Raw genomic sequence first — 24,833 nt, 5'->3', positions numbered from 1 at the left:
ACAGACTAGGCGAAAATACGGCATAGATGAAACCTAACCCTGTTACTCGCCATTTGCATTACTAGTCACATACTTCACAAATCTCAAACAATGACATCGGAAGTTCAGTAGTCACGTGATATCAACAACAAACTCCTTTTTAATGTTGTTGCACAGAAATTCAATTATTTTAAATAACATCCAGATACTTTTTGTAAAAACCAGCAATCTGGACAGTCCGATTCATGAAGCAGAGAGCACAGATCAACATGGTATTCACGTGATAAAAAACAAAAAAAACTCCAGGAGCTGTTCTCGGAATATATAAATATGGAGAATTTTGTGTTCTTTCGTTTTTGTATTTTTATTACAACCAGTATACGACTTTCATTTAATATTTTTGTTCTTTCTCTACAACATTTGAAAATGTGGGTTGTTAGATGTGTGTACTCGTGCGACTGACAATGCAAATCGCGACTTCTTCGTAACATTTCATCAACGCCGTAGTTTTATCTTGTCTTTCAGCAGATTTAAGACATAACGATTTTACTACTCATAATTTCTGAGAAAATAGGTAATTTTCATATCGATTTCATGCATATATCAATCGATCTAATTTTTAAGTTTACTCGGCCATAAGGTAAGCGGCTACACTTTGCCACGATCATGGGTACGTCTTGTGATGCTAGACTGGTTTTTATATCTTCTATGTAACGAAAGATACGGATATCGAGCTGACTTTGAAAATAAACGAATATACTCCACTGAGCGTTTGGATTGACTCGGCATATGTTTATTACATGCACCTAAATGATCCATACTGCACCCTCCGAATATTCTGGTTAGAACTCGATCAGTTTAGTTACGACTCAATTACGTGACTGTTTCAGGCGTCAAGTGGAGACGGAAAATTCCCGGTTTTTCCCCCGACTTTTGTCAATATTTGCGAAATTCAAAGATTTTTCACGGTCGGAAAAAAATTATGAGTTCTCCAGACTTTTGCCCGATTTCCCGGTAGCGTGGGAACCCTGTTCAATAACTTCATTGAAATTTTGTGTTTAAAATGTATTGGGTGTCATTCAAGTTAGAAACTTGACAACTGGAGGCAGCTCTGTTGCCATTCATTTTCCAGCTATGCTGTGGGTCTGATTGGCACCAATTTCATTTTATTACCAAGTCTGTGTTAGAAGTCTTTCAGTCATAACATCATATAGGTATAACCATCCATTCATAACCAGTAATAAAGAGATTTTCTAGATGGCCACTGTAATGGTATGATCATTCAGTTAGGAGAAATAGATTTTCAAGATGGTCCTCATGTCAGCCATACATTTGGGACCAATGAAACACGAGTCTTCTGGTGAAAATCCAGTGATGGTATGCCTTTCTTTAGTAGTAATAACAAAATTTGAAGGTGGCTGCAGTGTAGTCATACTTTATATCAGATCAGGACCAACAAAACATCACAAAAAGTCTTTTAATGAAAGCCCATCCATTCAAGTGGCACAGTTAAATAAAAGGTTCAAGATGGCTATGGTACCATACTGGCTGTCTCACAAGCACTGCTTTAATTATGGAACAAGCAGACCACTAGATGAATTCCACATCAATCCTTTACGCAGTTTAGATAACAATAACAAGATGCTTATGTTGGCTGTGTGGTGCCACATTGGATGTCTTAGCACAGGCCCATCTAGACCATGCAATGACTGTGTGTAAATTTCATAGCAATACTCCAGGTAATTTAGGTGGAGTGGCAATAAGAAACTTGTGCCGTCAGTAGATGGATGGATGGCAGATGTTAGATGGCTTGATGATGGGTGATTGATGTCAAACAGACAATTGTGCCGCCAGTGGATGGATGGACGGCAGATGTTAGATGGCTTGATGATGGGTGATTGATGTCAAACAGACAATTGTGCCATCAATGGATCGATGGATGGCAGATGTTAGATGGCTTGATGATGGGTGATTGATGTCAAACAGACAATTGTGCCGCCAGTGGATGGATGGATGGCAGATGTTAGATGGCTTGATGATGGGTGATTGATGTCAAACAGACAATTGTGCCGACAGTGGATGGATGGATGGCAGATGTTAGATGGCTTGATGATGGGTGATTGATGTCAAACAGACAATTGTGCCGCCAGTGGATTGGACGGATGGCAGATGTTAGATGGCTTGATGATGGGTGATTGATGTCAAACAGACAATTGTGCCATCAGTGGATGGATGGATGGATGGCAGATGTTAGATGGCTTGATTGATGGGTGATTGATATCAAACATAAAATTATGCCGCCAATGGATGGATGGATGGCAGATGTTAGATGGCTTGATGATGGGTGATTGATGTCAGACAATTGTGCCATCAGTGGATGGATGGATGGCAGATGTTAGATGGCTTGATTGATGGGTGATTGATGTCAAACATAAAATTATGCCGCCAATGGATGGATGGATGGCAGATGTTAGATGGCTTGATGATGGGTGATTGATGTCAAACAGACAATTGTGCCATCAATGGATGGATGGATGGCAGCTGTTAGATAGCTTGATGATGGGTGATTGATTTCAAACAGACAATTGTGCCGCCAGTGGATGGATGGACGGCAGATGTTAGATGGCTTGATGATGGGTGATTGATGTCAAACAGACAATTGTGCCACCAGTGGATGGATGGATGGCAGATGTTAGATGGCTTGATGATGGGTGATTGATGTCAAACATAAAATTATGCCACCAATGGATGGATGGATGGCAGATGTTACATGGCTTGATGATGGGTGATTGATGTCAAACAGACAATTGTGCCACCAATGGATGGATGGATGGCAGATGTTAGATGGCTTGATGATGGGTGATTGATGTCAAACATAAAATTATGCCACCAATGGATGGATGGATGGCAGATGTTACATGGCTTGATGATGGGTGATTGATGTCAAACAGACAATTGTGCCACCAATGGATGGATGGACGGCAATGTCAGATGGCTTGATGATGGGTGACTGATGTCAAACATAAAATTATGCCACCAATGGATGGATGGATGGCAGATGTTACATGGCTTGATGATGGGTGATTGATGTCAAACAGACAATTGTGCCACCAATGGATGGATGGACGGCAATGTTAGATGGCTTGATGATGGGTGACTGATGTCAAACATAAAATTATGCCACCAATGGATGGATGGATGGCAGATGTTACATGGCTTGATGATGGGTGATTGATGTCAAACAGACAATTATGCCACCAATGGATGGATGGACGGCAATGTTAGATGGCTTGATGATGGGTGACTGATGTCAAACAGACAATTGTGCCACCAATGGATGGATGGACGGCAATGTCAGATGGCTTGATGATGGGTGACTGATGTCAAACAGACAATTGTGCCACCAATGGATGGATGGACGGCAATGTCAGATGGCTTGATGATGGGTGACTGATGTCAAACAGACAATTGTGCCACCAATGGATGGATGGACGGCAATGTTAGATGGCTTGATGATGGGTGACTGATGTCAAACAGACAATTGTGCCACCAATGGATGGATGGACGGCAATGTCAGATGGCTTGATGATGGGTGATTGATGTCAAACAGACAATTGTGCCACCAATGGATGGATGGACGGCAATGTCAGATGGCTTGATGATGGGTGATTGATGTCAAACAGACAATTGTGCCACCAATGGATGGATGGACGGCAATGTCAGATGGCTTGATGATGGGTGACTGATGTCAAACAGACAATTGTGCCACCAATGGATGGATGGACGGCAATGTCAGATGGCTTGATGATGGGTGACTGATGTCAAACAGACAATTGTGCCACCAATGGATGGATGGACGGCAATGTCAGATGGCTTGATGATGGGTGACTGATGTCAAACAGACAATTGTGCCACCAATGGATGGATGGACGGCAATGTCAGATGGCTTGATGATGGGTGACTGATGTCAAACAGACAATTGTGCCACCAATGGATGGATGGACGGCAATGTCAGATGGCTTGATGATGGGTGACTGATGTCAAACAGACAATTGTGCCACCAATGGATGGATGGACGGCAATGTCAGATGGCTTGATGATGGGTGACTGATGTCAAACAGACAATTGTGCCACCAATGGATGGATGGACGGCAATGTCAGATGGCTTGATGATGGGTGATTGATGTCAAACAGACAACAAGCATTCTTATAAGCTTTTGTTGATTATAATGAGTAGAACTAAAAAAGTGTCACGTAGTTTTATATCGAAACTAAAAAAGTGTCATGATCACGTAGTTTTATATCGAAACTTGTTTAACACTCATTGTCAAGCTAATATCAATCCTGTAAACTTAAATGATAGAATGAAAGTTAGCCAAACACATCCAAACATATTTTTAATGAATTCTTCTAAAATTATCAGTCAAGTTACTAATTCAACTTATAAACAAACAATGAATCACATAAAATCACAATATTCCAAATAAAGGCAAGTACAAATGAACGAGAACAACTTAATAGTTTAAACTCATTTCAAAACGTTTATAAATAACATTCTCAAGTTAGATGTATTGATAGTAACAGTAAAGGTAACAGGAAATGTTTGTACACATAAAAACTGCTATTATTTTTTTAAACATCCAAGACTATTTAAAATTGTCTTCAATACCTTGTACAAGCAGCCATTATAATCCCAAACAACTTATTGATACATATGCATTTTAGGTAGTAAATAAAAGCTGAAACTCATTTTATAGGAAAACAGATTTTGTATTAAAATATAAAATATAAGAAAAATAACATGACTGACTTGTGAATCCTTTACTAACAAAGGGAAAATTCTGGAGTAAATAAAAGTTAAGAAATAGACAAAAGTTTACAATATTTTTCATATAAATGCATCATTGTACAATGAAATTAAAATATTCAGAAGTGATACTAATATTGCTATTTCTTTTTGCTATTGTAAACATACTGCTTTCAGTAATCTTTATAACATTACTGCAAATTTTACTTTTATGTCACAAGATAATTTTTGTCAACATCTGAATCATTTTTATTAAATAATGTTTAAGATATTGACACAAATTATGTGGTGATTTCCTTTTAAAGGAATTATCTATCGTTTCAAGAATGACTAGCTGGGATTAGAATGCCCAAGGGAAACTACTAGTGCTCAATCGATTACCCTAAATGAATTGCCTCCCTTGATAAACTCAGCAGACTATAAAATCTTTAACCAATTTTATTGACACCATACAGTTTGCTACTATTATTAGTAATAGATATTTAAATTTGGTAAAACAGAATGAACACTATGCCAGACATGGAGGGATTGAAATTGGTCCAAGCTGAAAAAAATATGCACACATGTATGCAGTACACATCTTCTACACACAAACATAACAATGTTGTAATATTTCAATTACAAGAGTACACATTTATTGACAGATGAATCAAAGTGACAACACTAGCTGACTTAATGTATACAAACACATACCAATATACATGATGCATACAATCCTCATTATAGATACAGAAACAGGATTTATATTTCCATAACAAACAATAATTAGTCATTTAAAAGACAATTTTCCAGCATCAATCACCGTCAAGGTACTGCATTCATGACAAAGTTTTGGTCACAAGTCACTTTCGAGGTACTGCATTCATGACAAGTTTTCCAACACGTCACTGTCTAGGTATTGCATTCATGACAAGTTTTACAACACGTCACTGTCTAGGTACTGCATTCATGACAAGTTTTCTAGTGACCTTATACGAAGAACCTGTGTCAGTCAAATGTTTACACAGAAATCACTACAGTACCTACTGCATACTGATGTGGGATGAGTCATTCTATAATGACTTACAGTAAAAAATTGCAACAAACAAACAATACAGATATATCTTTAATACAGTCAATTTCATATACATATCCACTGCAAAACAACCAAGTTACAGAGTTCCTTTTATTCATGTCTATCATCTGTTACACAAATTGCCTTTATATACATGCTTTTACGGAAAATATTTTGAATTTTTGAAGACCAATCAGCCTGAATTGTACAAAAAAATCTTAGGGCTACATTCATTGTTTTTATCCAATTCATATACAATAAACTTCTTGCTTAAAACAAGATAATGCTGTGAATTGTGCGGAACAACAGTTGTTTTTTTTAAAGAAAAGTTGAAAGATTCAAAAGCAAATTATGTCGTAATTTTATACCTCTCCAAAAGGCAAAACCTTACTCTAAAAAGGGAACTGAAAGACACTTTTTGTTTCATTCTGAATTTTTTGTGTTTAAATTTGAGAATGCATATTTCAAGTAAATATTTTAGTAGCCACAGCACATTTGTTTTTTAGGTTAGAAAATGCTTATTTAAATGACAAATGTAAACAAATTTTGTAGCAGATGACATTTGTTAATAAGGACATGTAAATATTATAGGTCAAGCTTTCAAGCCAACAATGCAATCTAGCTGTGAAGAGCTTAAGGAGTGGGATGTATTTTAATTTATGGCAAAGAACTGTGTATAATGTTTTACTTTGTGTATTTTCAATTTAATTTGTCAAATTTAATGTTCTCTGTACACCCTCCCAGGCAGTTATCATTGGTACATATATTTCTTGAAAGAGTACTGGTGACAAAACTAAACACCACAATCTTACTGTGTTCAGTAGCAACATGCTAAAATACATAGATTAAACAATACATACCCACATACTAAAAAGTAGAAAACTATTAACATGGATATATAGACTGATCCCTTTTAGTATACTTTATTCTGACTTCTGACTGATTCTCTTTGCAAGTGCATCAATTTTAACATGCCCTGGTAAATCACATCTTTCAGTTTTTAGAGCAAAACATTAAAACTAACTTACAAACACCTTCATAAAAAGTTTCACACAGAAGAAAAATAATATACATCTAAATCTATCCAATCACATGATGGCTGGAATTTCATATGAAGCTACATACATGTACTTCTCAATAAATAACATACCCGATACAGACGCCTGTATTCCATACAAAAAAATAAGGTTAATGGAAATACTGTATTGCAGATTCACTCTAATTTTAATTTTTTTTTCTTTTTCTTCCTTCAGATGACTGAAATGCTCCTTGTTTTTAAGTTTTTCATGTTTTAATATTTTCATGGTGTGTTTTATTTCCATAGATTATGCCTTAAAAAAAAAACAAAGCAAAAAAAAACAAAAAAACAAAGCAAAATAAAATCCAATAACTAACATTCCCAATTACTGCCAACACTCTTTTTCCTAAAAAAAAAGTGCTCAAAAAATACTGGAGAATTAATTATGGAATTAATTCCATCAATGAGCTTACATAACAACAATGAATCTTGTGGGAATGTTAAGTCGGATTTTGAGGGATTTATCCGTACTTAAGTCAGGTGATAAATCCTTGTACTTATTCTGCATTATTATTCTTAAAACTGATTTATATCAACACACATTTCTATCACTTTCTATCTTCCCTAAACTATAATTTATGCACATTTTCTCTTTTCTCTTTTTATTTAATAACATATCCAGTCACAAGTACCATATAAACTCATGTACAAGACGAGTCCAACTACAAACATAGATGCTAATCTTCCATTTGTTAATGTGCTGGAAGATCATGGGCTGTTATTTGTTCTAATGATTACTTCTAATAAATCAAGATTAGCCAGCAGATGTGGACCAGTGCAGCTTGCAGTTGGACTTGACTTGTATATGGTATTTATCTTGTGCTACATAATGTCTTAATACAATCAACCCATTTCAATCTTTCCTAGGCTTTCTTCGTCTTGGTGATTTTCTGAAACAAAAGTAAACAATAAATATTACAAGCATTTTCTTCCTGTAATATTTGGAATCATTACCTCATTTTCTTGTGGAAATGAAGAAACAAACCTGACTAGATGCAAGAGAATAGGCTATATACATGGATGACAGAAACTGCAGTTTTCATAATATCATTCACAGAAATATTATGCAGTAAATATAAGATTCTCACCAACATTATACAGGTTGAATTAAACTTTCTTTATGTGGCATCAGAGCAGTGATACTGAATGCCTGAGAGATCATGGGTTCAAACTCCGGCTGAGTCATACCAAAGTCATAAAAATGGTATTAGTAGCTGCCTCGCTTGGCACTCAGTATTAAGAGGTTAATGTTAGGCCTGGTGTCAGGATAATGTGACTCGGTGGGACATAATGCTACATGTTTGTGGCATGATTCCCCAGTGCTAGACATCACTGTCACCAATTAACCCGATTAAATAGGAAATGTAGGTCAACAGTTTTCTTTGGCTGTAAGGGTATGGTACTAAAAGAGATTTATACAATCAAGTTTAATGATTCTTGCATGAAAGAGCAAGAGAAATAAACTTAAAAGACCATATTTAAACAGTCAGTGAAGCTGGAAATATGGGTCATAGTGACCAACATTTTGTGATGAGGGTGATGTACCCTTTCACCAAATTTCATGTTTCTAGGGTTAACAGTCCTGTTTTTTGTTGGTGTTTTTTTTAAATGGCACAGCAACAAAACTTGGTTATGTAGTGTAGCGGAGATCAGAGTCAAGTGTAGTGTAGTGGAGATTGGAGTCAAGTGTAGTGTAGTGGAGATTGGAGTCAAGAGTAGTGTAGTGGAGATTGGAATCAAGAGCCTTGCCCAAAAATACAACTCAACAGCCAACCTGGACTGATCCAAACACAGGATCTGAACCATCCCTCATGTTTTTGGTTATCACAGGCAGAATACCACTCTACTCATACCATTAACTGATACCAGACCATACCTTTGTGAATTATTCAGGAGAAACTAAGGTGAAGTTGTAGCAGTAAACAACTCTGATTTTAACTACATACTGTTAATTCCTATATTTCTGTGAACATAATTTTTGGGTGGTTTTGTGAACTTGAATTCATGGATTGGTGAAGGAGTCATATGGTTTTCACAGAACCTCAAAATTGGTATCCATAGAAAAATTCTGATTTCACAATACACATATCTTGATTAAAATAGCCAAAGAAAAATTACTAATACAACTAACTTATTGTCCAATACTTCAGGTTTTGCTATTACTACAACCACTACAATGAAAAGAACCTGGAAACCATTAAATATCTTAAATTCAGAACTTTTTTAGAACTAAAACCTTAGTATGTTTGTAAATTTCAAAAGTGATGAAAGCACACCATTCTTTTATTTATCTTGCACATTTAAGCTTGGTCTTGGGTCATTTTACAAGTTCTGAACAAGGTATTTCAACATACATTCCAAATTTACAAAGTAAACTCTCTATTACTTACCTTGGTGAAGACTCTGGGGAGGCCTTTGGTGATTCCTCTACCTCTTCTTCCTTTTCCTCCTGAACTGGAACCTCTTCTACCTTCTCTTCCTCATCCTCCTCATCTGTCCCTCCTTCCATGCTCTCCTGTGGAAAGCCAGCATGTTCAATGTTAATAACTCAACTCTAGTGCATAACGATTAGTCTGTCTGCCTGTCTCTGGGTCCTTTATTTACTTCCATCCACTCCTCCATCTATCTACCCACCTTATCTTGTTATTAATCCCTCCCTCCTTCCATACATGTATGAATATGTGTGTTTGTGCACGTGTGTTTGAATCAACTGATTCCAACAATAACTCATCCCATTTAGACCAGTATGTTTAGCAAAAGTTTTTTTAAAAAAAGGCAGTATAGTAGTTTATGTTGACATGTACCAGTGTTTGTGTTGACATGTACCAGTGTTTATGTTGACATGTACCAAAGTTCATGTTGACATGTACCAGTGTTCATGTTGACATGTACCAGTGTTTATGCCAATATATGTGGCAGTGTTCTTTTTTTCTTTGGCCATTAATTGTAATTCACTTTAGCAAACTTTCTGAAAGCTAGAAAAACATTCATGCATAAAATGTGACTTTTATTAGTTACATGACTATAATTATCTGTGTTGTCATTGTTAATAATATATGAGGGACAAAAATTAGAAAAAGCACGTATTTTATAGTTTGATGAATGTACATTTAATAGGTTTTGTGTAAGAAAGATATCTTCCAATATAAAAAACTGGGTCTATATTGATTCAAGTTATTATTCCTTAATGTTCATCAATTCAAACTTTAAGATTCATGGGCAAATCAAGAAGACTGTTACAGTCCAAGCTTCTGGCAACTCAGTAGAGAAACGCAGCTTTCCAAAATTTGGACGGGCTTTGCACAAGTGTATTTCAGCAAATGTAAAAAATCAAGCTAAAATTGTAGAAATTCTCTATCTTAATATTCCATGAAATCTATAATACCACGTACAATAAATATATGACTACATGAATTTAAGGTGTAAATTCACTGAAAATAAGATGACTAATACACCAGTACAGCTGAACATTGTCTTTCCTCTTTAATAAAGTAATCACCATACAGTTAATGTACTTGAAGTATTGAGAATAATGAAGGATTGGAGGGTGGACATGATACTAATTTACATGATACCAAAACAGATTACTGAGGTATTTCAATTCTTTGGTCTTTTTGTTTTTACCACTGTAAACATATTGCTTGAAACAATCTTTCTAATATTTATAAAAATTTACTTTTTTTGTCATGGGGGATTTTAAATTAACATTTGAAGTATTACTGGAGGAATTACTGAGGTGATCTCTTTTTTTAAACAAATTTCAACTTTTGTTTAAAGCATTACCATCAGTGGAACAATGTCAATGGGAGACCAATATCCAGTCTAACCAGTTACCTAAATTTTATTGCCCCCTTTACATAAAATGGACCACAAAGGCTAGTAGATTTTATGATCAATTTCAGCAAGATCATAAATACACTGTCATGGGACTGAAATCCCTCCATGACAAAAAGTAAATTGATGACAGCTTCAATTTACCTCAGCTTCTAATGCTGCCTTGGATTTCTTTGTTTTACTGGAGTTGTCTCCCCCTGGACCAACATTTGGCTCCACTTTAGCAACATGCTCTTCTCTAAGGTCCTCCTCCTCCTTCTCATCTGGCACTTTGTCCTCTGGCGTGTCTTCGTCAGTCTTCTTATGGTGAGCCTTCAGGTCCTCCTCCTGCAGATTGTAAAAAAAATATCAGAGAAATGTCCATTTCTTGTCACATTTCTGAAATAATTTATTTTGTTCTTTGAAAGCCTTGGCAAGAAAAATGTTGAAATCATTCAAGTAGTTTAAATAAATTTCATAACATAAGGAGAAATGTTTTATTCTACTTGTCACCTGAAACTATAAGCTTGTATTTGGTTCCATAAACTGCTCCCCCCCTCCCTTTTGTATAACCATGTACCAAATGTGCACATGAAATAACTTTAATCCAAACTTAAATTAAGTCACTAAAGTGTACAACATTGATTAGCATGGCCTACTTTTGGTGGCATGGCATGGTACTCGTCCAGATGTATTCACATAAAGTTACTTGAAGAGTAAGCTAATAATGCTGCAGTGACCTAATTCCAGAAGCTGCCACTGTATCTACTAATACAAATTAATGCAGAAAATTGCATGCCTCTGTAGCCAACCAAAACCAAAAAACTGACCTAACTGCATAAGTTAACTTAATGAAGAATGCATTTTGGTTCATATAGTCTACTTTGGTTAGATATACTGTTGTTCTCATCAAGATACATAAAAAGTGGAGACTGGTACTAGCAGTGCCAGAGAAACTGACATAACAACTATTCTCAGCTAAGTTACTAAAGTGTGATATTTTTACCACAATGACCTACTTCTGGTGTACTCGCCAAGATGTATCTACATACAAAATTTTGAGTCTGGAACTAACTGACCTAAACATAAAACTTGATTAAGATGCATTAGATGGATGGATGGATGGACTGACAAGTGAAACAATTCATGCCTATTCTACATTCAATGCAAGGCATACAAATGCGGTTGTACGACTTAATCAACACTTGGGTGTCTTTAATGTAAGGCTATTAAGGCCTTTAGTGACATGACACAATGTGTGTGATATTTCAAATATAAAATTTATCAAACAATACTAGCATAACTTTTCTTTCCTACTTGTGAAACTTAAGGATCCACAATTAACAAGAACTTTTAATAACAATTAAAATTAACAAAGAAGTCTAATGAGCATACATTTACTGTAAAATATTTGGAGAAAAACGGATCAACAGATTTTCATTTAACACCGTTAAAAATTTTTATCCGTAGGCTTCTTTAGTACACATATCGAATGAGTCTGATTTACGCTTACATAAAAAATGTTATTTAAATCATACAGGAACCTTTACAATTGAAACTAAAATTTAAATTAAACAAAACAAAATATGCATGACATCAACAAAAGAAAGAGGCATGCACACTGGATACAATACAACTATGGTCTGCCATTATTCTCTATCTACTGTACAAGATTAATACACATGATATTTTTAACCAAGTCATGCACATTTTAGGTAACAGAACTGTTCATGAACAAAATGGTATTGCAAACACTGAGAATGGGGTTGTCCAAAATTTAAGATTTTATAAAAACAAATTTACAGATCTTGCATCACATTTAGTACAAGTACCAATGGTTACTAAGAAATTACATGTATTTAGTTTGAAATGCATGATGTGTTTAGTTTGAAATGCATGATGTATTTTTTAGTTTGAAATGCATGATGTATTTTTTAGCTTGAAATGCATGATGTATTTAGTTTGAATTGCATGATGTATTTAGTTTGATATGCATGAATGGATCAAGTATATGCTTTTGATTCAAGTGACTATGATCTAAAAGAGTGCCATAAATGATCTTGTAATTTGTATTGCTGAAAGAGTGCCATAAATGATTTGGTAATTTGTATTGCTGAAAGAGTGCCATAAATGATCTGGTAATTTGTATTGCTGAAAGAGTGCCAGTATATCCATCTGTTAAGGTAAAATATACATGGGACCCAGGAAAGGCAAATTTAATTTGGGGTACTCACCCATAGATATAATTTTAGAATTTTCTTATCATTTTAATATGAACTATCTGAAATCAAAGTACCCTAACATATATTTTAAAAAACTCTACTGCCTTCCCTAGGTATCATGTATGTTTAAATGGAAACAACCCTAAAGTAATATTTTTAAGTTTAAGCATAATATGGCTGTTATGGGACAAAGTTTAAAAGGATTCTTTAAAGTGTTGTATTTACTGTCTTTGTATATTTTACAGCCTTTTTTACTGGAATGTTTCGAGGAGTAAAATTACAGACATAACTTGTATACCATGTTTTCAACGTGTACTTTTCTTGTAAAATAAAATGCTACATAAAAAGGAAAAGAAAGGAGCTGGAACTCTTTGCAAAACATGCAAGCCCCCATTGCACACCCAAAAATGTACAGGTCCAAAAACATTTAATCATGTGTACAAAAAATAAGTTGGTTTTGGTTTGGTGTTTTTTTCGGCAAAGCAATACAAGTAGGTTATTTAGTGCTGAGACAAATAGAGTAAAGAGTCTTGCTCAAGGAAACACCACAACAGCCAAATCAGGCTGACCCAATCAAATAATTTGAACCCACATCCAACATGCTAACCACATTTTTAAAAAAAGATTTCATTTACAAAAGTCTAACGGTTTCTCTTACTCAGGCCCTCAAATGTTTTTATAAATGTCTCATAATTTCATAGTTACAATGTGTTACAAATTTAAGTACCATGAGCAGCATATTGTTACCCCCACCCCCACCCCACACCCCAATGTTTTGGAAATTTTATCAGGTTATATGCTTATAACTACAGTAAAGTGTGCAAAATGGCTTTGTGTGTTTAATAGCTGGTATTCTATCCTGCTCAAATGGACTGGAGGCAGACAGGGAGACATGAAGACATTATGGTTGGACAGCTGCATAAGGGGCACAAAAAGCAATTCTTATTCAAAACTTTTATTGTATGCTATAGCCATGACGACAACGTGATTTCAGGAGAGGTGACAGCTGTTTGCTGTCCTATAACAACTGAAATTAACTTGTTATACCTCAAAGCCTGTTTAAGATGGGCACTGTGAAAGTTACATGGAACAAAAAGCGAAAATATTTTATATTACAAATGATTTAAATGAGAACCAGTGAGATTCAATCGGAGCATGATAGATAGGGCTTGAATTTAATGATTAATTTTGGTAAACTAAAATCTACTAGTCCTCGTAGGTTTTCACTATGCCATCTGTTACCTGTTGTACAACAATGTAACTGATGCTTTTCAATTCTTTAGTTTATCTTCTTAAACAATTGGAAAGTTGCACTATACTTGGTTACCTAGTAATGCAAGATCACAACCCAATTTTTATGAATCTTAATTTTTGTGGAAAATTGAAAATTTATTGATTACTTAAAATCTTGTCCAAGTAGCTATATTGGTAGGTATTTAAATTTGTGGACTAAACTCTATAAATATAAAAATATGCAGGCAAACTGCAGCCACTCTAGTTGTTAAAACAAAAATACCACCCGAGGGAGCACAAATCAAATAACATCAAGCACAAACACAGTATTTTCATCTGAGTGCTCAACATCAATGACTGATGATGCAGCCGACAACAGTAAGTCAATCAGTTATTAAAGCATGTGTATGATTCCTTACTTACTGTCTGAAAATTTGCACCATCAGTACTTTTTCCAACCGTAACATTAACTCAGTTACCTAAAGTGGTACAACTCAACTCCGAGCATCTTTGTTTTGGATTATATCATAATTCCACATGTGAACCAAAAAAGCAGCCAGCTGCCTCTTCCTCAATGCAATCAGCAGGAAGTGGCAATATCTGTTTTTTTCTGGAGCCGATCAAAGTGCAAAGATGTAAGCTAAACTAAATAATTACTTTTATTTGTACATGCCTCATATATGGACCAACATCATCCACTAGACCTTACAAAGACTACTACCAAGGAGATTTAAAATCACACTTCCACAACTGGTATGCTAAACAAGCCATGAATTAGTGGATGAGTACATGTAACAAATCATCAATCAAGACGATTCATTCATTAATTGTGGCTTGTGCAAAAATGTGCCAATCACTGGACCTTAGTTTTCAGTCACTTTGAGAAAGCTGGACTTGTTTAATTCAACAGTTTCAGGATTATTTTAAATGGCAATTGTTTCTGTATACCCAGACACTTCATAGGCATGATGCTGATTCAAAAGTTTTGTCCAAAACTTGTTAATGTGTGAGCTTTACTGTAATTAGTGTATATACATAATTAGCTTAATTAGCAATAGTTATAGTCTTTTGTTCTTTATCTGATTAAACATACTTTCAGGAGGATTTAACTATTTTTTTGTTGACTAAGTATTACATCAAAATGTGGCATCCCAAGAAATGTTCATTGTACATAATTTACTACAGAACAGATTGTACTTATTTCGTCAAGCACCATGATCAAACAAGCTTATTTACTGAATTGGAGCAAAATTCAGTTTTCTAAATGGTAGCAAACTCAGCCAATCAAATACATGTTTACCTCATCCATGTATGCATCTCAGCCAATCAGATAAAAGATTACCTAATCAATGTGTGAATCTCAGGCAATCAGTTACAAGATTACCTAGTCCACATGTAAATCTCATCCAATCAGATACAAGATTACCTCATCCACATGTTTATCTCAAAGAGATACAAGATTACCTCATCCACGTGTTAATCTCGGCCAATCAGATACAAAATTACCTCATCCACGTGTGAATCTCAGCCAATCAAATTCAAGACTTCCTCATTCCCATTTCTGAACCTCAGCCTTTATCTCATCCACATTTCTGAATCTCAGCCAATCAGGTACAAGATTATCTCATCCACATTTTTGAATCTCAGCCAATCAGATACAAGATTATCTCATAATGAGTGAATCTTGCTCACAACCAAATTCATCAAACATCTTGAAACTATTTCAAAAGTCAATCCAAACTGGATCAGAAATACAGCTGATAAGCTTAGCTAATCAAATGCAGACCATCACCAAATTAAAATCTGGATTTCATCTATGATCAACGTAGATCTCTTTTCCTCTGTGAAGTCTGAGTAAAATCCAAAACTACAGTGTCCATAGCAGAAAAGATACCCCCTCAGTTAATCTAAGATCATCTCATTAAGATTCAATGGTTTTGCTTATAATAAAACTAATGCAACATCTTGTATCAATTAGCCTATTCACCAAGACTGATTAAAACTGAGTCAGAAACATTGTTCTAAGTGTTGACAAGCTCAGCTGAAGACCCTCATTAATGTTGCTCATAACAGTAAGTGTTTTCAAAGATCTTGGTGATTTAAGCCCATTTACAAAGTTTGATCGAGTAAGTCAGAAACAGCCTCCAGTATGGACCAAGCTCAGCCTCTCTGATGCAAGATCACCTCATTACAATACACGTATCTAGCTTCTTAAACAGGTGATCTAACAAAATATTCAGCTGCATTATGGAAACTTTCTAAAAAATTCAAAATGTTCACACTCACATCATCATTACATAGGAATAACTACCAACTTTCTTTAGTTTTAGAGCCAAACAGACGACCGTTAAGACTGAAATTTACAGGTCCTTTTGTAAATTAATTTGCCTCGGGCTGGCCAACTTTTCATTCTGAACCCTGAAGCAGACTTCCAGTATGCTGAAGGTGTGTTAATAAAGTAGAAAGATTTCACCCCTATTCTGAAGCCTTTGTTATATCCTGATATAAAAATTTGGTTCATTTTTTATATATATATAAAAATATGCTGATAATATTGACATAAATCCAAGATAAAAAATGTAAATGCGTGTACAAGTAAAGCTGTTGCGAAGGTATTACCTTGATTGGTCCAGACCTTGGACACAAACATATTGACAGGAGAAGGACGGGGAGGAGGAGTACAACAACATAGATGGCCCAGAGCCAGGGACGTTCCTCTGCAGCCTTCATTAGGGTTTGCCATATCCCTTTCTACAAAATAACGCATGCTTTGCAACATTATTACTACAAAGACAACACCACCTGAGGTTACTACTCCTGAGAAAGGTGCATCATTTGAGATTACAGCTTGCTATTCCTTTACATTTTTTGCTCTTGTAACAAAGTTTTGCAAATGCAGTCACATGAAAATGACATGTTGATCTTTATTACATATCACTGTGTTTTACTAAAATTTCAACTTCCAAAGACCAACCCTATTCTTGTGTAATGTGTCTTTTGATGCATCTTCCTCACCACTATTCAAACAACAGTAATTCAGTCCGACAAAGCTGTCTTCAGCATGTTCATCTGTTTTTTAAAAGCATTAAATAACTAATCAGCAGCAATAATAAAATGTTTAATGTAACACACTGTCATAAAGGTTAACTGTAATCACACGTAACTGGTACATGCTAACAATTATAAGACCAGTGTGTGTAGCTTTTGAAAAATTCCCAAGGATCTATTTTCCCATAATCTATCCTCAATGTAATTCAAAACTTTAAAAGAATTACCACAATTATGTAATGTAACTGATGTACACCAGAATTCAGATAAAAATGCTGAAGATTCCATGCAAAGACTGAAAACAAATCTGAGTTTACTGTTAAAGAAACACCCACATCGTTATCACCAATCAAACTTTTAGTATTCAGACATTTCCTAAAGACATTTATCTAATTATTCTAGAACCTGGAATTATCACAATAGCTACTACTCTCAGATCAAAAACATTTTACTTAAAATGTTCTTTTTTTTTATAAAAAAAAGATGCTCCACCAAAAATGTTTCCATTAAATCTGCAGGAAATAATTACTAATTAAATAATTTTATTTTCTTCTTTCCTTCACAGATTCTGAAAATAAGACCGGTTGTTGAGTCGTGATAACGACAAGAGTGCCTCCTTTTATCTCAGCATGAACACTGATATTGTGACTATACGTGTGACCAGCTTTTACCTCAGTTTTGGACACACAACAGTAAGCTACAATTAGGACTATGGGCAGGATGATGACCACCAGAAAAACTGCCCACAGCCATGGACGGTCCTTAGTTGCATCTGTAACAGCCTTAACTATGGCGTTCTGCAATCAAGTGAGGAGTAAAGAAAACAAAAAGTCACATTATAATGATACTTCTATGAAAATGAATGTTTGCCTAGAATTTAATTAAAATCTGTGGCCTTGTTAATGATGAATGTAATTCCCTGTTCAAGGAATCCTTGAAGTTTGATCTTTTGACCAATAAATAATTTCTGGTCTTCTTGGACCATGTTGAATACATCCATGTATAAACTTTAAAATTTATCAACCAGTGATGTGAAATAGTTGTGTATAATAAAAAAAAGGACAAAAAATGTATGCCACACTGGTCATCAATAATACTGCCATGTCTTTCCAAAATTTGTTGCCAGCCAAATACAAGGAACTTCTCCGAAAGTGATTAAATGATTATGGCTGAAGAAACAAAGAGAAATCAGTGAGTTCGTTTTGTTCTTGGTTATCAATCCAGCTGACATGATTCCTGCAAGAGTCAGTAATTAATACAAGAGATTCCTTTTTGTTCAGTTTGCCTTTTCTTTAGCTTGAAAATAAAATCTAACATGGAGTTTAATCTAAAAATACTTTAATACTGCCCTTAATCTAGAATGTAGACAGCGATGGTTGACCAGACATGCAAACAAGTACCAAAGTGACCAATATATCAAACTTCTGATATGACAGGCTTGACAATGTATTTCAGCAAAATTACAACACAAGTTCTGCAGAATGCAACTTCGTATAAAGGCATCCATTACACTAGACCTATATTATCAGAGCTTTGCGAGCAGAAGATACGAAACTTATGGCAACACATTCATGTTACTCCAGATGCCATCTGACTCAAGATTTCCTACCTTAAATTATTCTCAATCACTGCAACATTTAAACGACAAAGGCATAAAAAGGCAGATCCTAGAATTCTTATGATGCATGATGGTCGGATGTTTGAGTTGTTTATGTTTTTCTTAGTTTCCAAGCACAGGCTGGAAAACGGGACAGGAAAAACATCCCACTATATCTTGCCTGCTTTGTTAAATCTTATGATATATGCTAATGCATCAGACATGATTTTGGTAATCCACAACAAAAAAAAGCTGAAAATTTGAAAGGGGGGGTTTGAGGGTTTTCCCCCAAATGGGTCTCAAGGGTTAGTGCCGGCGAAAAATGCATTTTACACTATAAAAAACTGCTTCTGGTGCAACCTATGTTGGTAAAGAACAATAATTTGAAAAACTAATAAACTTACCAAAAATATTCAACTTGAGTTCAATAATTTCACAATATTTATAGTCACATGAATTTGTTCTCCAATACTATTGATGCTGAAGTTATTTCATGTGCATGCCAGTGTTCACATCGTAATTAAGTCATAATAATTTCTCAATTTTTGCAGCAAATATATATTACTTCTCTAATTTCTTAACAAATCTGTAAAATAAACACCTAAGTACATCAACTATATACAAATAATCCCATATATTCAATTGTCTTTTTCTCCAATGGACACAACCTGTTGATATGCCAGTCAAGCTCTTTTTGCAGCTTTATCAAAGATTTCTTTAGCATTCCTTTTTGTCACCACCGACGTTTTTGCTCAATGTGCGATCATTTCTTTTCATTCTCAATGAGAGCCTTTTTCTCTTCAAGCTGGTGCTTGGTGACATGCAGTGCGCATATTCTGACAGAGGGCTACATCTGTTCTCTCATGCAGAAATCTTTCTTCTTATAGTAATTAACTGCACTTTTTCCAGATGCCTTCTGAGCTTCAATTTTTTTTCTAATGCAGGCTTTTGTAATTGCTGTTCCAAACTATTCCAACCGCGATTACCATAATTCAAATCTTTCTTGCAGAGGTCACAAAATGAAAGTCCTCTAGCTTTCAGTTTTCTTAAAAACTGAACTACTAAATTTCTGTCAACTTTTCGCTCCAGCCATTCCCATTTCCATACATTTTTAAAACTTTTATCTAAACTTTTTGTGTCTTGGTCCTTGGGACGCCATGTTTTGTCATTAGTTTCCATTACACAAAGATTCATTGGATAAATTTAAACCTTTGACCAATCAGAATACTCTTTACAAGAGTCGTGTGCTATGTAATATATGGAACTAATAATTTGCAAGGGTTGTTGCAGAATGGGAGCAGACAGACCATTTTTTAAAAACCGGATCGGAGATGATATAAAAAAAACCCCCGACTTTATCAAGAAAAATCTGATTCAAGTCAGGAAAAAAAAGTGGAATTCCACTTAAAAATGGAGAAAAATCATGTCTGATGCATAAACCTGAACATAAAAATCTCAACATTGATATTGATGCTGATGCCAGCACAAAAGTGCTCTCCATCCATTTCTTGCTAATTAAGAAACACAGCTTTTGTCTGAACAATGATGGTTGAAACACACCCCAGAAGCACTGGCTTTCTCTTGGTCAGTCTTAATCTCCCAGGTCTGTGCCGTCCAGCTGTTCATTACGTGGCGGTCATCTGTCACAAGGAAATTGTCAAATATGATTCCATCACTCATGGACCAAAGTTCCAGCCCAATTGCATCCTGAAATTCAATTATAAAGCAAAACATTACACAATGAAATGAAGAAAACTATTTTCTTTACATAAAAATTGTTGAATTCTCTATCTCTTGCAGTTATTCTGATAATCAACATTTACATTTTCTTATTCTTTGTTTTATGGAGATATCACTGTGCAGATACAAGGGCTCAAAGTACCTGGGAACACAAATTGTAATTTGTGAATGAAAATTTTAAAATTATAAATTTTTTGTTATTGCAAATTTACCCACATTAGCGTATGATTAAAGAACAGAAAAAACCAACTCTGTTTTATCCATACTATGCTCTTGTGTCTTTTAGACCTGTAAAACTGAAAACATCACCAACACATTTGAAAACAAGCACAAAAAACGCCATCTGTATAATTTGCTAGCTCATACTTGGTGTCCTGACAATTAGAAATGTCCACTAAGTCATTAGGACACTTGATTTTACCTCAAGGGGCATGAGACAAGCTACTCAGTGATCAAGATTACCTTGTGTTCCGGACACAGCTTTAAGAGAACAAATCTTAAAGAATGAAACAAAAATTAGCTGTCCTTGTCGTTGATGATAATGTCTGATCATCAGCAATTACTCTACGTTTAGAAGCCATCAGAAACAAGTGAATTGCAATTATTGATGATGGCAATGGGGCATTTTCTCAGCAATGGGGAATTTTCTCAGCATCTACTGTCAGTACTGGGGTGATAGTTTGGATATTAAATTGCAAGGAATATACAAGAAAATGGACTAATGACACTATCAATAATTCAAATTTTAAGAACAGATAATGTTTTCTGCCATATGATTAGCTTTAAATTGTCATGTCCTATCCAGGTCACTGGTCCACCAGCAAGATGGATCTTGCAAGAGGGACTCTTTATTTAAGGCCATTGTGCATCAACCAGTCATCAAAATACTAGTCGATGTGGATCAACAGAGCTCTTAGGTGGGTGGCAACTACTCCCATCACCATGGTTCAAGTTCTGGAAGTGGAGACAAGGAAAATAGGCAGGGTTCAAAACGGGTAAACCTCCTAGTCCAGGAAAAATGGAAGCATGTAAGTCATTTGACTCATCAAGGCAAAAAACAGTGAGTCAAAATCCAAACCTATGAGTCTTATTTAAGCCAATGATCAGTTTTCAGTAGTTAAAAAAAAATTATATTGTTTAAATAAACAACAAAAACATTATTTATATAATGTGACTAAAGCCATTAAGATAATTCCCTTGCCAGAAGAATCTGAACATTCTATATTTGTTAAAAATCTTCTTGATGGCTTCATGTCATCAGAAATAATCTGAGCATATATAACAAGACGTTTATTGTTGGCATTGTTGTTGTTGTTGTAGGGTTTAATGCCACATTTCAGCACACGATAGGCTATTCATGGTGGCCAGTATGAATGGTGGAGGAAGAAACCAAGAAAACCCCTGAAAGAACCACCGACCCACGAGCAGCTACTGGCAAGCTTTCTCACATACCCACATTAGCCGAATCCGAGACTTGAACCCATGCAGATAGAGGTGAGATAAAAGTGATCCATAACAGAAAGCGCTTTAGACCACTTGGTCACTCGGGGCCCCTCTGGCTATGTCAATGCTTTCATCTGCCATTGCTGTCACAAATGACGAACTTTGCAGGTCACATATAAGACTATCCTCATTGTTTGACTGGCTCTCCAGTAACTCTGAACAGATAGTAGCCAAGTCAAACTGATTGGCAGAATTCTTCAAAATGCATCAGTTTCTGCAGCCATTAAATCGTGTATTAAATAAGAGATTTGGATTTTAAAAAATGGATGTCTTCTACACTCAGCCAATGTATATACTTAAGTAGCACTTTCACTGCTATGTCTTATTTGTAAAACTGCATTCAAATCTGCCTGGTGTTGTCAACCGTCAATCAGCAGCTTGTGTTATGGTTACCAAGCATGCCTTGCCAGTGTTCTGTTCTGAAAGTTATTGTTTTTTGCACTTTTGTCATGAGGTTATTTTTAGCCTCTACATTTATGGCAAAACATAAAGGCATCTTCACCATCACATTCTTCACTTGACATAACTTCTTTTTGAAAACATAGCCACGGTGTTTTCAACCGATGCTGCACAAATTACGTTTTATCTTACGAGTAACCATTACTTCATCTTTGGATGATGAAGGCTTCACTGGTTCAATAACAATGCTATTATCATCATCGGTCATAAATGCAGTCCAAAAGATAATTTTGTTTGTTTCGGATCTATTTTAATATTTTTGCCTTGAACGCTATTTTCAGTTGAATGCTGACAGATCTTGGAACAACGGAAGACATACAACTGGGCAAATGGAAATTGTTGCTTCATTGCGTGACAAAAGTGCGCATAAATAATAGTTTCTCATGAGAATCACTTTAAAATCACGCGTTTATTTTCTGCCTCTTTCTTGGGTGGGGTGATTACACGGTTCTAATATCCTGTTGCTGCAAATGATGTGACAGTTACAGGTCACATGAGGTCAGCTCCAGGCTCCACACTCAGTTGTAACCCTATGTATTATGAAAACATTAGCATAAGAAACTGATGTGCACATGTTTTCCCCGTTTAGGAGAATTGTTATCTAGCCAATAAAGTAGTTAAAGTAGTTAGACCAATCCTTAATTTTATGTTAATCAGCAAAACATAATGTTGAGGTGCGTCAATTTATGTACTGGCGACAATTTTTAGACCAAACCGTTGTTTTTTGTTAATAGGCAAAACATAACATTAGTGTGCATCAATTTACACACTGGCGATGATTTTTGTTTGTCAAATTGGAAATTGATGCATGATGCATGGATAGATAAAACACTGGCCTTGAAGGGTGGTCAGGTTAAGGACACTTCCTTCTGGGCTAAGAGTTGCAAGGGACTGGTCCTGTTGGTCCCTGAGTCTCTGCCTCCAGTTCTTACTGTGATCCAGTATGACCTCTTATGTGTTCAGAGCATACTGCTGATAGTACCATGGACTTTGACAAGGCTTTTAAATTTGGGCAAAAGCCTCCGGAAAATATCCAAACAGGAGAATGAACAACCTGTAGCTGGATGCAAAGACCAGCAGTTCAGCATGAAGAAGGTATAAGATCATCCCTTATGTTGTCACAAAATTTTCAAAAACTTTGGCAAACCTATCGTTATCATGGTCCAAACTGGAGACAATTTTCTTGTCCTCAAATCCTCATGTCTGAAACACAAATCTGGGGGGTGGGGGTGGCAGTAAACTTTGTTTACCTCCTTATCAAAAGGCCACCTATACAGTGTGAACCCATCCACCAGACTAATGTACAAACATGTACAAAGTTTGCCTCTGAAATCCATTTTAAAAAAAGTGGCCGAGGACAGAGTAAAGAATGGATGAAATGCGTTAAGGCCGTACATATGCACATGCTTTGATATGTGAATGCTGAAGGTATTAAGACAGCTCTCCTTCGATTCATACAGGCAATTTAAATATGCCACATATGCAAAAATATACCATTAATACCTTTAAACTACTGTTCAGCCTTAGAGAGACAGGCCACCCTCTGTGTTTTACCCACATCTGTGCACCCACTTATTCCTCCTCCATCTGTCTTGCAAAACATTTAACACAAAACCTTGATGTTGACGTTAATGTTGCTGTAACTGAAATAATACGAATGTCTAATTACAATATCACTACCAACACTGTTGTCACTACAGGAAAAGCAATACAAAGTCTCATTATGTTAACATTATTACTGCTGGTGTCATTGCAGGAAAAGTAATACAAATGTATAATTATCCTTCCACAGGGGAGACAACAAGCACATTCATTACTTACAATAGGTGTCATCTTGTATGGTTCAAGGTCTTCAAAGAAAGCTGGGTTTTGAATTTTCCTTGGCTTCCACACTCCCTGTAAATAAATTAATATTTTAATAGTTGAGTCTTATGTTAATAGTGTATTTATATATTTCTGTGTTATGTCAATATTGTATCATAATTTTCAGCAATAGTGTATTATACATTTTTGTGTTATGTCAATAGCTTATTAAACTTTTCTGTGCTATGACAATTGTGTATTATACATGTCTGTGTTATTTCAATGGTGTATTAGTACATTTCTGTGTAATGTCAAAAGTGTATTATCCATTTCTGTTTTACACCAATAGTGTATTACATTTTCCTGAACTTTAACATCGTAAAAATACAAAAACACCAGCTGTTCCTAATGCTGTATTCAGACTCATCTGTTGTCATGCATGAGATGATGTCAGTTTGTTCTGTAAGTCTGACCATATTCTAACATGATGTTAGAAT

The 24,833-nt window shown here is 35.5% G+C and overlaps 1 protein-coding gene across 1 annotated transcript in view; it reads right to left on the bottom strand.

The window, feature by feature from the left end:
* Window positions 1-4,361: 4,361 nt before the first annotated feature.
* The window catches only part of LOC149800247 (calnexin-like), a 69,229-nt gene continuing 48,757 nt past the window's right edge, over window positions 4,362-24,833 (bottom strand). The window contains exons 17-22 of the mRNA XM_089959823.1: window positions 24,355-24,429; window positions 20,392-20,538; window positions 16,806-16,937; window positions 10,897-11,079; window positions 9,309-9,433; window positions 4,362-7,808 (exon numbers count right to left, since the gene is read on the bottom strand). Coding sequence (XP_089815949.1) covers window positions 7,772-7,808; window positions 9,309-9,433; window positions 10,897-11,079; window positions 16,806-16,937; window positions 20,392-20,538; window positions 24,355-24,429 — 699 coding nt within the window. The 3' untranslated portion in view covers window positions 4,362-7,771. The remainder of the gene's footprint in view (window positions 7,809-9,308; window positions 9,434-10,896; window positions 11,080-16,805; window positions 16,938-20,391; window positions 20,539-24,354; window positions 24,430-24,833) is intronic.

The sequence above is a fragment of the Sinohyriopsis cumingii genome, chromosome 5, assembly GCF_028554795.1.
Source record: "Sinohyriopsis cumingii isolate HCF-2022 chromosome 5, ASM2855479v2, whole genome shotgun sequence".
Taxonomy (NCBI): Eukaryota; Metazoa; Mollusca; class Bivalvia; order Unionida; family Unionidae; genus Sinohyriopsis; species Sinohyriopsis cumingii.
Note: the sequence above shows the minus strand (reverse complement) of the source record. Positions and strands in the feature narration are given on the sequence as shown.